Source organism: Mobula hypostoma, chromosome 3, assembly GCF_963921235.1.
Source record: "Mobula hypostoma chromosome 3, sMobHyp1.1, whole genome shotgun sequence".
NCBI lineage: Eukaryota > Metazoa > Chordata > Chondrichthyes > Myliobatiformes > Myliobatidae > Mobula > Mobula hypostoma.
This window is the reverse complement of record NC_086099.1, coordinates 52,951,119-52,966,132: the sequence shown is the minus strand read 5'-3', so window position 1 is coordinate 52,966,132 and position 15,014 is coordinate 52,951,119. Positions and strand designations below refer to the sequence as shown.

General features: G+C 42.2%; 1 protein-coding gene across 1 annotated transcript in view; it reads right to left on the bottom strand.

Moving 5' to 3' along the window:
• The window catches only part of asah1b (N-acylsphingosine amidohydrolase (acid ceramidase) 1b), a 41,597-nt gene that overhangs the window by 18,578 nt on the left and 8,005 nt on the right, over positions 1 to 15,014 (bottom strand). Inside the window, exons 2-3 of the mRNA XM_063043028.1 lie at positions 5,373 to 5,419; positions 1,553 to 1,643 (exon numbers count right to left, since the gene is read on the bottom strand). Of these exons, the coding sequence (XP_062899098.1) occupies positions 1,553 to 1,643; positions 5,373 to 5,419 (138 nt within the window). The remainder of the gene's footprint in view (positions 1 to 1,552; positions 1,644 to 5,372; positions 5,420 to 15,014) is intronic.

Sequence of the window (15,014 nt, the reverse complement as noted above, 5' to 3'; positions counted from 1 at the left end):
AAGATTAATTTGGATTTTCTTTAATCACTTTGTAAAGTCATTAGTGCCATGGATGCTGGTAGCTTTATTTCCCCATTATTTTTTGACAGATTAACACAACTAAATTTGTGAATTCAGAATTGATCGGGGGGGGGGGGGTGAGGCGGTAAAGAACGGTCTGCAAATCTGATGCTTGAGAAAGATTTCAAGTAGATGGATTATCTTCAAAATGACACAACAGAGATTACTAACATTACAACACAAATAGTTTAATACAAAGAAAATTCACGTTAACATTTTTATATTTTTGCTCATCTGGCACAGGTGAAGTAGATTATACCAAGTTCATATACAAAAGCACAATGAATGCTATTGTCAGAAGTTACCGTGGTTAACTAGAAGATTTCATCATACTCAAACCTCAAAAATGAAGACATGAAAACTATTATAGTTCAACAAATGTATTTTCTAAACAAATTATTTCCCTTTTGGAAGATATTTTAGGAACATACTCCTTATGTTCTGCCCTGTGTTTCTTCTCAGCAGGTTTTCCTTGCCTTACCCCTCTGGGATAAAGTCATTGAGTGCTGAAGGCTTTGGGGTATCTTGTGCTGGCAAACATTATTCACAGTTGAGCCCACATTGTAAGTACTGTTTGTTTGATTGTAAAGAATCACACTCAAGAATGAACCTGCACAATATTCACAATGCACTTTCAAACCAAAGTGAAAAGGACAGGAGGTTAGGAAGGTTAGGTCATCAGGATAGGAGATACCAATTAAACTGGCCTCAGGAGGGGAGGAGATGGCGGTGTGACGCAGTGCGCGTAGCTGCTCCAAAATGATATCGTATTTGTTAAATAGGTACCATGCACAATCCTGATTTGATGGAGAGACGTGAGAAGCACGGAGGAACATCTGGAGAAACTTCTGAAATGCCCCCTTCGCTGCCGTTGCTACTGTGTGATCGAGAATCTCTGGAGTGGAAGGCCCCAAATCCTGGGCTTTGCCTATTGCCGGGGCCGGGCTCGAAGCGCTTGGAGAGCTGGTCGGAGGCTTGAAGTTTTCGGACGGACTCAAGAGTCAGCTGTGGTCGGGTGCTTCCAGGGTGCTGCATCGGCAAGTTTGTGCACTGGAAGCTCATGGCAGGAAGAGAGTTTCTCTTCTTTCTACCGTCTGCGTGAGATGATGGGACTTTTGAGAGACTTTAAGACTTTTCTTTACCATGCCCATGGTCTGTTCTTTATCAAATTATGGTATTGCTTTGCACAGTTGTAACTATATGTTATAATTATGTGGTTTTTGTCAGTTTTTTTAGTCTTGGTTTGTCTTATGTTTCTGTGACATCATTCTGGAGGAACATTGTATCATTTCTTAATGCATGCATTACTAAATAACAATAAAAGAGGACTGCGGGTCCTCATAATCTAATCTAAGCTAATACCATCCTAACTGACATTAATTTTGTTCTGTGCAATTCAGAGATTCTCAATGAATGAACTGAAGTGTATTAACAAAAGAAAACTTAAATTATGTACTTAAATATGTATCCACAACAGATGATAGTCACATACCTCCACTTTTTTATCATTAATCAATTGGTTCCATCTTTTATGTGGAGCAGAATCGAGATTTATCTTGTACCACGGAACACTTCCCTTGAATCTGTAAACATGTATGGCAGGAAAGTTACATCAAAAATCAAACTACAGATGCTGGAAATCAAACAAAAACAGAATGTTGGAAGCTCTTGGCAGTTCATCAGTGGGGTGTAAAAAAGTGAATATTTTGGTTCAAGGATTCTTCAACATGGTAAAACATTAATTACAATTGAGTTGAATTGAATTGACTTGACTTTATTACTTGCATCTTTCATATACATGGGAGTAAAAATCTTTGTTACATCTCCGTCTAAATATGCAATGTGCAATTTAGAGTAATTTATAATAGTATGTACAACAGGACAGTCAATATAACATAGAAATACAGATGTGTCAACATGAATTAATCAGTCTGATGGCCTGGTGGAAGAAGCTGTTCCAGAGCCTGTTGGTCCTGGCTTTCATACTGTGGTACTGTTTCCTGGATGGTAGCAGCTGGAACAGTTTGTGGTTGGGGCAACTCATGTTCTTTTTACACACCTGGCTTTGTAAATGTCCTGAATAGTGGGAGGTTCACATCTACAGATGGGCTGGGCTGTCCACACCACTCTCTGCAGAGCCCTGCGATTGAGGGAATTATAGTGTTGCAGCCAGTCAGAATGCTCTCAATTGTGCCCCTGTAGAAAGTTCTTAGGACTTGGGGGCCCAAACCAAACTTTTTCAACCGTCTGAGGTGAAAGAGGTGCAGTTGTGCCTTTTTCACCACAGAGCTGGTGTGTACAGACCATGTGAGATCCTTGGTAACGTTTATGCCGAGGAACTTAAAGTTCTTCACCCTCTCAACCCCAGATCCATTGATGTCAATAGGGGTAAGCCTATCTCCATTCCTCCTGTAGTCCAGAACCAGCTCCTTTTGTTTTTGCGACATTGAGGAAGAGGTTGTTTTCTTGACACCACTGTGTCAGGGTGATGACTTCTTCTCTGTAAGCTGTAACAGTGCAGTGTCATCAGCAAATTTAATTAGCAGATTGGAGCTGTGGGTGGTAACACAGCGATGGGTATACAGAGAGTAAAGGAGGGGGCTTAGGACACAGCCCTGAGGGGCACCTGTGTTGAGGGTCAGAAGTGAGGGAGCCCACTCTTATCACCTGCTGGCGATCTTACAGGAAGTCCAGGATCCAGCTACACAAGGCAGGGTGAAGGCCGAGGTCTCTGAGCTTCTTTTCAAGCCTGGAGGGCAATATGGAGTTGAATGCTGAACTGTAGTCCAAGAACAGCATTCTCACATAAGCATCCTTCTTCTCCAGATGTGCAAGGACGGTGTGTAGAGCTGTGGCTATTGCGTCGTCTGTCGACAGGTTGTGTCCGTAGGCGAACTGTAGGGGGTCCAGTTTGGGTGGCATCATGCTGCAGATGTAGTGCTTGGCCAGCCTCTCAAAGTATTTGCTTATTATTAAGGTGAGTGCGACGGGAAGCCAGTCGTTCAGGCATGTTGCCTTGGTCTTTTTGGTACAGGAACAATGGTGGATGTTTTGAAGCAGGAGCGCACTCTACACTGGGAGAGGGAAAGATTAAAAATGTCTGTAAACACACCTGCCAGTTGTGCTGCGCACACTCTGAGTACCTGCAATTAATGTAATATGGCATTAAATGTTTATTTTGGAGTAATAAAAATGTTATCATAACCAGAGAATGACAAGTCAAAATACAAGATAATTCATGTCATGTTTTGTTGATCTCCTTAACTACATTTAAAACATTATAGTCCTATTTAACTAAATTATGAAATAACAAACCAAATGCAAAACAAATTAATGTTCCACCTCATCTGTGCTCGCATCGTTGTTGCAAGACAATTCACTCACTGAGTCAGATTTATTAAACATTACAGCAGGCAATGGTTGGCTAGCTCGGGCTGATTACAGCAGGTGGCACTTTGAGTGTTGAGTGAACGAGATACTCAAACACTAATCTGACAGTGGTGAAATTACCATAAATCCATAAAAATACCATGGCAAATGGGTTCAAGATATCAACAAAGGGTAATTACAGATGATTTTACCAAATTCAGTTCAATACTCCAAAATCCCAGAAACAAGCTTTCAAAAGGTAGGGGAAACTTCTGTACAATGCTCATTTATATACACTTCCACCCCACAAAAAGATGGGAAAATATTGCAGAAATATAATTCTACAATTTAAGAAAATATACAAAAAAAACCAGAAAGCTCAAATTTTCCTTACATTAGTTTACTTAAAATAGCTTACAGAGGGAACACTGGGGAAAAAACATTTTAACACTGAACACTCATTTGAAATCAGCAGACTTTTTGAGTGGAATCCTTTTATACAGTCCACTGTTCCTTCAGGCTTCAAGGCTGCCACCATCATCCCACTAAGAGGCTGATGGTAATCCACCTTAATGACTACCATCTCGTGGCACTGACCTCAATAATAATGAAGTGTATCCAATAGCTGGCCATGAACTGCATTAAATCCTGCCTTCCCATGACATTGGACCCTCACCAGTGTGCATATCACCCCAGTTTGGTCCTCTGATGATGCAATAGCCTCTGCCCTCTGCTCAGTCCTGTTCCACTTGGAGAATTGTGTCTCCTACGCCAGAATGCTGTTCATCAACTTCAGTCTGGTGTTCAACACATTTATACCTCAGAAGCTGGTGGGTAAATTGTCCTTGCTGGGTCTCAACACATCCCTCTGTCACTGGATCTTGAACTTCCTGGATGGAAGACCCCAGAAAGTCCATGTTGGCGGCATCACTTTCAGCTCCATCATGCTGAGCAATGGCATCAGCCACACTCCCCACGGCTGTGGGCCCAGATCACTGGTGTTCACGCTGCTGATGCACAACTACTGCTGGATCCAGCTATGACCACATCGTTAAGTTCGCTGATGTCTCAACAGTGGTTGGTCTCATCAGCAACAATGGTGAGTTGGTATACCTCTCGGAGTGAGGGCAGCTCGCGGACCGGACTGGTGTGGACAGAACCAGTTGAGTGTCAACATAGACAGGACTAAAGGAATGACTGTGGACTTCAAGAAGGTGCAGTCTGACTACTCCCTACTGCATATCAAGGGCTCCTCTGTAGAGAGAGTCAAAGGCACCATGTTTCTTAGAGTGCACATCACGGTTGGCCTTACTCAGTCCCTTAACATCTCCTTTGTCTCCACTTGCTGAGGAGATTGAGACGGGTGAGGCTAGCCACCCCATTTCTAATTACATTCTAATGGAGCACCACTGACTAGGTTCATCACTGTCTGGTACGGGGATTGGAATGCAACTGACCGCAAGACTATGCAATGGGTTGTGAGATCTGCTGAGAGAACCATCTCTTCCCCCTATCCAGGACAACACCAGAAGCACTGCATTCGCAGAGCCCTCAGTATTGTCAAGGTCCCTCCCATCCATCCCACCATCTCTTTGACTTCCTACTGTCAGGTAGAAGGTGTTGCAGTATCAGAACAAGGACTGTCAGGCTGGGTATCAGCTTCATCCCCCAGCCTGAGAGACCTCCGAGCACCCTGCTACCACCCAGTACACACAAATTATGAGGGTGCCAAGAGCAGTAATACTGTTGAACATCTAACCATATGTCCTGTATGTACTTTGTGTCCAACTTGTACATCCACAGAATACTTTCTAAGTTAATATTATAGTATTAAAATTATTTTATGTGATGTATATGACATATGTACTGTGTTTTACACCATCTCTGAAGAACACTGTTTTGTTTAGCTGCTGAATAACAGTAAACTTGAATTTGATACGTACGTGGGGCCTGCTGGTGGATACATCCCTTTTCTGCAATCTTCTGTATACTGTTCAAGAAAAAGAAAGCTTCTGAAAATCACAAATATAACTTTAATATTCTTGCAACAGTAAAAAAATAACAAAATGACTTTTGCAAATCTATATTATGGCTTTCAAAACATTCTTGAAACATATATCCAAAATGTAAAAGTAATTTGTTCTGTATGGTTCAGAGGCTAATGCTAAGTTTTAAAAATCAATACAAGCAGTGAATAGCAGAAAACAGGTAACTGATTGATAAAGCAACAGTCCTGTTCCATCATTCTTTGAATTAGTAAGTGAGAGAGCATCATCGCTGGGCAGGAGCCATTTGAAAAGAACAAGCCTCACTGGGGGTGAGTTTTATTTGAGGCAATAAAAAGCAGGGAAGTATAAGTGGAGCAGCCATTGCTAGAGTGGGTCAGAGTTAGAGCAGTCGGGCTTAGGTGAGCAGAGTTAGAGGTTGAGGGTGTTGAATTGTTTGTTTATGATTGTGGAACTTGTTCTTGTGAAATTGGAGACAAAAGTATAACTGGTTCAGCAAGAAGAGTAAAGTGACCTAGGTGAGGGTGAAACTTAAAGGTTTCAGAGATGGCACAGATAAGAACAGGTAAGCTTTTTTATTGTCTGTAAATCCTTAATCCTTAGTTCAGTGTAGGCAGGATGGTTAAGACATCCTCCTGTAAAGCATGTGAAACATAAGAAGCTACAATCAAAGGGTCCTTGGAAGATTATGAAGAAGCTAGTAAAGAACTCAAGAAGGGGATTCAGAAAGCCAGGAGGGGCTGTGGAAAGTCCTTGGCAAGTAATATTAAAGACAATCCGAAGGCATTCTATATGTACATCAGGAGCAAGAGGATATTTAGGGAGAGGATGGGCTCACTTAAGGATAAAGGAGGGGAACATTTGCTTGGACGTGAAGGATGAGGGTGAGGTCTGTAATGAGTACTTTATATCAGTGTTTAACAAGGAGAAGGACGTGGAGGGTAGGGAGGTCAGTGCTGAAGATATTAATTTACTTGAGCATTTCAAAGGAGAGATAGTGTTGGGTCTCTGAGAGAATATTAAGGTGGATAAGTCCCTAAGGCCTGATGGGATATACCCCAACTTATTGAAAGAGGCAAGTGAAGAGATTGTTGGCGCCTTGACCAATATCTTTGTGTCCTCTCTAGTCACGGGTGAGTTCTGAGAGGACTGGCGAGTAGATAAAGTTGTTCAAAGAGGGAACTGGGGATAATCCTGGAAACTACAGACTGAGTCTCAGGTCAGTGGTAGGGAAGTTACCGGAGAGTATTCTCAGGGATAGGATTTATGAGCATTTGGAAAATCATGGCCTAATTAGGGAGAGCCAGCATAGCTTTGTGCAGGGTCAGTCATGTATTACTAACAGAATTAAGTTTTTTGCTGAGATTACGAGGAAGGAAGAACTGTGGATATTGTGTACATAAATTTGAAAAAGGTGTCTGTCAAGGTCACTCATGTGAGGCCCATCCAGAAGATTAAGATGGTCAATGGTGAATTGGCTGTTTGGATTCAGACCTGGCTTGTCTATAGAAGATAAAAGGTGATGGTTGAAGGGACTTATTCCAGCTGGCAGTCTGTGATTAGTGGTGTTCTCCAGGGATCTGTACTGGGACCTCTGCTGTTTGTGGTGTATATAAATGACCTGGATGAAAATGTAAATGGGTGGGTTAGTAAGTTTGCAGATGATATTCAGCTTGGTGGCATTGTGGATAGTGTAGATAACAAGCAAAGAATATGGTGGGACAAAGATCAGTTGCAGATGGAATTTTAACAGGGACAAATGTGAAGTGTTGCACCTTGTTAAGTCAAATGTAAAGAGACAGTACACCGCTAAGGGCAAGACCCTTAGCAGTGTTGATGAGCAGAAAGATCTTGGAGTCCAAGTTCATAGCACTGCCTGAGGTGGTGGCAGGGGCAGGTACATTCAGGACTTTTAAGAGATGTGTAGATAGGCACGTGAATATGAAGAAAATGGAAAGATATGGATGTTGTGTAGGCATAAGGGATTAGTTTAGTTGGCCACATTTGAATACCAATTTATTAGGTTTGGCATAATATGCAGAACAACACTAGATAAATAGACCAGAGATTCTTAGAATCCCAAATGCAATTTACTTGATATAGTTTTGAGTTTTAGTATCAATTACAGGTACAGCACTTATGTCTGTACCTCACAAGTGGTTTGAAGATTAGAGATAGAACAGATGAAAATGCTCAATGATATCATTCCGTTACCCTCTCATTTTTGTCAATATCCATGGAAGGGTATGTACCAATCTTATGTAATTTGTCGTTGCCTTAAGGAAAGTGGGAATGGGAATACAGCACACTTCCTGCCACTGCTACCCAATATTCCCACTCTTACAGAGGATCCAGTTATGAAATGGACGTGAGAAGAAATAAACTGATCTCCCATACGTGGTTATCATGAAGGGCACCAACCAAGCGTGATTCCAACATGTGGTAGTACAAAAGATCCACCCTGATCAACCAATCCTGCATCAGATTGTTAGAATGTGTTTTGCTTTGGCACAATTCACAATTGAAGCTGTTTGAAAAGAAGTCTAAAGAATGTCGGCCCAGGACAAAGAAACAAGCCTACACGAAACAGTTCCCTCTGAAGAGCTAGAAGTATTACAAATATATTAATAGAAAGAGTCATTTCCTCTATTGTAATTATTTATGTTCCTAAAGCATAATTTCACTACCTCATTTCAGCACATGTGCACATTCTCACTCCTACTCCAGAAGTTCAAACATTACCTCAGTGAATAGCAGCCTAATTCTGGATAACTTAATTTCAATTGATTCCAAGCCAATAAGTGTACTAATAAATAGCTGTAAAAATTTTTTATTCACCAACTGCACAATTGAAAATTTATACTCAAAATTCAAAGTTTACAGTAAATTTATTATCAAAGTACATAGAGGTCACCATATACTACCTCGAGATTCATTTTCTTGTGGGCATTCCCAGGAAACACAACATAGAGTAGAATCAATGAAAAACTACACACCAAAAAACTAACAACCAATGTGCAAAAAACACAAACTATGTAAAATAAAAAGCATATAAATAATACTGAGAACACGAGTTACAGAGGTCATTGAAAGTGAGTTGCAAAGGTCATGGAATTACTTCGGTAACTACTTCTCGATGGCGGCAGCAGCATGAAGACAGCACGGCCTGGATGGGGGGGGGGGAGGGGGAGGCGGGATGCTGCTTTCTTGTGGCAACACTCCTTGTCGATGAGCTCAGCGGTGGAGAGGGTTTTGCCTGAGATGCTCTGGGTTGTATTCGTCACTTTTTGTAGACATTTTCAATCTTGGGCACTGGTGTTTCCATACCAGGTCATGATGCAATCAGTCATGATGCTCTCCACTGTGCACCTTTAGAAATTCTCAAAGTTTTAGATGACATGCCAAATCTGCACAAATGTTTAAGCAAAGGTATTGTCGTGCCTTCTTGTGCTGGTCTCAGGACAGATCCTTTGATATGGTAACACCAAGGAATTTAAAGTACTGACTGTAGTGTATTTAATATTTCAGTAATATTTGAGCAATACTGTAAATATATTGTTTATTTACATAATTCATTATGGGTTATATTAAGTAGTATGTGAATGGCATGCTTCATTATGCCACCACATCATATGTGAGCATCTCACTTTAAAACAAGGTGGGGGGGGGGGAACCCAGGTAGACAAGTATCTTGACACCTGTGTTTTTTTTAAATTTCCGGAGTTACAAAACATAACAGTGGTAATGAGGAAGTTTTAAAATGAACCTGAGACAACTACCTATCTGTTGAAGTACAGCACATTTTTCTTAGGAAGGGGAGAGAGACGTTCGAGTTTAAACAAAGGCAGAAACTGAATGACATTAACAAGCAACAAGAATGGCCACAAGTTTATAAACAGTGAGTATCGGGTGATGATGATAATAATAACAATACTAATAGGAAAATTAAAAATAGCAGAACTGGCTGGCTACATTGGGAAGATAGACATATTCGATTGCATAGCATATAACTGGATGATGTACACTGAACAAATTGAGCAGTATTCTGAAGTAAATGAAACAGCCAATGAAAAACGAGTGCAAGTGTTGCTGACAGCAACGGGTGGAAAATCATGGTTTCCTTAGAAGTCTAACTGCTCCAACCAAACCAGCCAAAATGAGCTTTGCTGATATCATGAACACAATGCAGGAACATTTAGAACCAAAACCATTGTTAACTGCAGAACACTTTAGGTTTCATTAGTGGAATCTGCTCACATGGCTGAAATGAAGAAATTGTCCCAGTATTGTCAGTTCAGTGATGGGTTTAATGATGCACTAAGAGATCATTTAGTTTGTGGAATCTTACAAGAATACATTTAAAAATGGTTAACTGAAGCACAACTTACATTAAGAGAGCAGTTGAAATCACTTTATCAATGGAAGCAGCAGCCAGAAATGCAACTGAGTTGTAGTTAGGAATGAAAGGGAGTGTGAACAAAATTGCAACGTCTAAACAGAAACCTGCCTAGCTGAACAAATTACTTTACCGTTGTGGCAGGGGCTTACATACACCAGACCAATGTAGATTTAAAGACAAACCTTGAAGAAAATACAGCAAAGTAGAATACATACAAAGAACATTGCAGGTAAACAAAAATAAATGGATTGCAAACAGAAGGGAAGTGAAAAAGATAAAAAGTTGCAGTTTCAAAAAGAGCACTTGTCTTGAGATTTACAATGTGAAAACTATAGACCAGCAATATGGCTTACACCAGAAGTGAGCAGCAAATTAATTAAAGTAGAATTGGACACTGGCTCAGCTGTTTCAGTCATTCCACAAATTAACTTTGAATGGGATTTCAAAGATACTGAACTGAAGCCTACAGACATCCAACTAAGAACTTATAATGGGGAAAAGATAACTCCTATGGGAATGACATTTGTAACAGTTACAATCCCCTCACCGGGCCCACATACAAAATTGGCCTGTTAGCCGGCACTGCTAAGTCTCAATGGTATGAAGGTCACTTTTCATAAACAACATACATCGAAGATTTGGGGTTCAGCCAAACAGGAACATCATGATGTTCCAATTAAAGAAACCTTGATTTGAGTGAATGCTGTGTAAGTACTGCTCATACACAATTGCCAGATGGCACAAAACAGCAGATCATTTTCAAGTAAAATTTTAAAGAGAGTATAATTTCAGCTTTATGGAACAGTTAATAGGAAAAAGAAAAGGATCCTTTACAGTTAACCCAATCCAAATGTGCACATAAAGTTGGAGCTCATCTTGAAGTTGTCCTTTTTTACCCACGTGCTGGATCCACAGACTGTGTAAAAGCACACACCACATTCTGAACGCCGCTTGAAATCCATCTCGAATGAATCCACCAACTTTGAAGTATTGGCTCTTCCTCCTTGGAGCCATTCATCTGCACAAAGCACTTCATGCAACAGGGACTCTCCTTCCCACGGCATTCTCACCCGTCTTCCCTCCTGTCCTCTCCGCACTCCCGCCAAAAAAAACCCGTGAACCTCACTGTCCATCACAAACCTCTCTCCACCTCGCTCTCTTGAATTTTCTCCCGATTCTGCCATCCTGATCGGCTGGCACAACATTCCTAAGTTGAAAATCATAGCCCCTTATCTTTTAGCCAAAAGCAGAACAGACTGCTTTTACAGAACTGCTAAGATGAAATACCTACAGCATAGCTGTAAACATCTTAACCAGGGCGTTACACAGCGAATACAATAATCAACAAGTCACACTGGGCTTGTATGTGGAAAAAAAGGACCATATTGTGGGGCTGTGATTGGCTAAGACAAATACAACTTGAATTACAGATCCATTTAGATGCCACATCCTCTGCAACAGTCTCAAGTGAAAGTGAATTTAAGAAAGGTACAGGAGGCTTTCAAGGATGGCATTGGAAAACTCAAACATGTCAAGGGTAAAATAGTGTTAAATGAAAATGATACACCCAAGTTTTACAAGGCCTGTCCAGTTCCTTGCACCATCCATGATAAAGTAGCCAGTGACCTAGATCACATGGAGTTTGAAGGAATTCTTTCCAAGGTTGAGTGGAGTCCAAAGGCAATGCCAGTGGACCTGGTAGTCAAGGAGGATGAGTCTGTCATGATCTGTGATGATTTTAAGGTCACCATCAACCCAATACTGTAAGTAGATCAATACCCTCAGCCTGGGATAGAGGATATCTTTGCAAACCTTTCTGGAGGGAAACGCTTCAGCAAAGTGGATTTAGGCCTACCTACAGATGGAGATGGAAGAACAGCCATAGACAACCACAGCACAGAAACAGGCCCTTTGACCATTCTAGACTGTGCCGATACATTTAAACTGTCTCCATCCACTGAGCTGCACCCAGACCACAGCCCTCCATATCCAAATCATCCACGCCCCTGCCCATCCCCCATATGAGTCATCTGTTGTCGGCCCCCAATCAACACATATTCCACTCTCCCCTCCTACCCCTCCTCACAGTCCCCCACCCTGCTCTCATGACTATACCCCTTCCCCACACAAAACCACCACGGTGGGCTTCACAGCTGAACAGCTGAGAAAACAGCTGAAACGTCTCAACCATAGCAAGGCTGCAGGACCGGATGGTGTCAGTACCAGGGTGCTCAAAGCCTGTGCCCCTCAGCTATGTGGAGTACTTTGCCATGTATTCGACCTGAGCCTGAGGCTCCAGAGGGTTCCTGTATTGTGGAAGATGCCCTGCCTCGTCCCTGTGCCGAAGATGCCGCGCCCCAGCGGCCTCAATGACTACAGACCGGTGGCATTGACCTCCCACATCATGAAGACCCTGGAGAGACTTGTACTGGAGCTGCTTCGGCCTATCGTTAGGCCACACTTAGATCCCCTCCAGTTCGCCTACCAGCCCTGACTAGGAGTTGAGGATGCCATCGTCTACCTGCTGAACCGTGTCTATGCCCACCTGGACAAGCCAGCGAGCACTGTGAGGGTCATGTTTTTTGACTTCTCCAGTGTGTTCAACACCATCCGCCCTGCTCTGCTGGGGGATGCTTTCCTGGTGTCATGGATTCTTGATTACCTGACTGGCAGACCACAGTATGTGTGCTTGCAACACTGTGTGTTTGACAGTGATCAGCAGCACTGGGGCTCCACAGGGGACTGTCCTGTCTCCCTTTCTCTTCACCATTTACACCTCGGACTTCAACTACTGCACAGAGTCTTGTCATCTTCAGAAGTTTTCAAATGACTCTGCCATAGTTGGATGCATCAGCAAGGGAGATGAGACTGAGTACAGGGCTACGGTAGGAAACTTTGTCACATAGTGTGAGCAGAATTATCTGCAGCTTAATGTGAAAAAGATGAAGGAGCTGGTGGTAGACCTGAGGAGAGCGAAGGTACTGGTGACCCCTGTTTCCATCCAGGGGGCCAGTGTGGACATGGTGGAGGATTACAAATACCTGGGGATACGAATTGACAATAAACTGGACTGGTCAAAGAACACTGAGGCTGTCTACAAGAAGGGTCAGAGCCATCTCTATTTCCTGAGGAGACTGAGGTCCTTTAACATCTGTCGGACGATGTTGAGGATGTTCTACAAGTCTGTGGTGGCCAGTGCGATCATGTTTGCTGTTGTGTACTGGGGCAGCAGGCTGAGGGTGGCAGACACCAACAGAATAAACAAACTCATTCGTAAGGCCAGTGATGTTGTGGGGATGGAACTGGACTCTCTGACGGTGGTGTCTGAAAAGAGGATGCTGTCCAAGTTGCATGCCATCTTGGACAATGTCTCCCATCCACTATGTAATGTACTGGTTGGGCACAGGAGTACATTCAGCCGGAGACTCATTCCACCGAGATGCAACACAGAGCGTCATAGGAAGTCATTCCTGCCTGTGGCCATCAAACTTTACAACTCCTCCCTTGGACGGTCAGAATACCCTGAGCCAATAGGCTGATCCTGGACTTAATTCCTGGCATAATTTACATATTACTATTTAATTATTTATGGTTTTATTACTATTTAATTACTTATGGTGCAACTGTAACGAAAACCAATTTCCCCTGGGATCAATAAAGTATGACTATGACCTACCCAAACTTCTCTTAAACATTGAAATCGAGCTTGCATGCACCACTTGTGCTGGCAGCTCATTTCACAGTCTCACGACCTTCTGAGTGAAGAAGTTTCCCCTCATGTTCCCTTTAAACTTTTCACCTTTCACCCTTAACCCATGACCTCTGGCCATAGCCCCAGCAACCTCAGTGGAAAAAGCCTGCTTGCCTATAGCCCTCATAATTTTTTATACCTGTATCAAATCCCCTCTCACACTTCTATGTTCCATTTCATTGGCTCTTCACTCAGCTTTGGAACATCTGGACAATAAAGTTGAATATATCAAGATACCCTTCAGTTAATACAGCTAGGTATTCAACATTATAATCCCCTCGAAAATAATCACTAGGCTCCAAGACCTTGATATCACCTTCTGCATCTGGGTAGACGGGAAAATGCATTAGCATTTCCAAGATTAGTTGTCCTCTTGAATTCAATGTGATAATTGTTCTTTAAGAGTTACTGGACTATAGTCATTAAGGCAGGTTCTTTTTGGGCACCAGTACTGAAGCCTGCTTTGAAGCAAGTGAGTACCTCAGACTGCCAGAGCGAGAAGCTGAAGATGTCACCAAACACTCCAGCCAGTTGATTAGCATTACACTATAGTGAAGGCAGTCATACTACCATATATAGTACAATCTACCATAAACACTGCCTGGGCAGGGCAAACAGCATTATCAAGGATGCATCTCACCCTAACCATGGACTTTTTACTCTCCTCCCATCCGGTAGGCGCTACAGGAGCCTCCGCTCCTGCACCAGCAGGCACAGGAAGACCTTCCTCCCTGAGGCTGTGACCCTGCTGAACCTCTCATCACAGCACTAAGCAGTATTGCACCCATATTGTACTGTCTCAGTACTTTTATATTTGTGTGCTGAAGCACTTTTTTATTGGCAGTTATTTTGTAAATTAACACTATTGTTTGCATTTCTGGTCAGATGCTAAATGCATTTCATTGGCTTTGTATCTGTACTTGGCACGATGACAATAAAGTTGAATCTAATTTAATCTAACTTTCTGGAAAAATCAAAGAAACTGCAGATACCAGATATATCTGGTGAAAGCAGAAAATGCAGCCCAAAGTGGAGTTTACTGTCATATACACAAGTACATGTATGCACAGGTGCAATGAAACACTTACAGCGGCATCACAGACATACAGCATCATATAAGCAACATGAAAAACAAAAATTAAACCGATTTTTTACAATCTACTAAGTGATCGGAGTGGTCATAGTATTGCTGAACTGTAGTAGTGATTAGGGTTTTGTTGTTCAAGAACTGAAAAGGTTGAAGAGAAGTAGCTGTTCCTGAACCTGGTAGTGTGGGACCTCAAGCTTCTGTAAATCCTGCCCAATGGTAGCTCTAAGAAGATGGTATGGCTGGATGGTGAGGATCTTTGACAATAGATGTGGCCGTCTTGAGGCAGCACCTCCTGTAGATACTACCGATGGTGGGAAGGGATATGTCTTTGATACATTT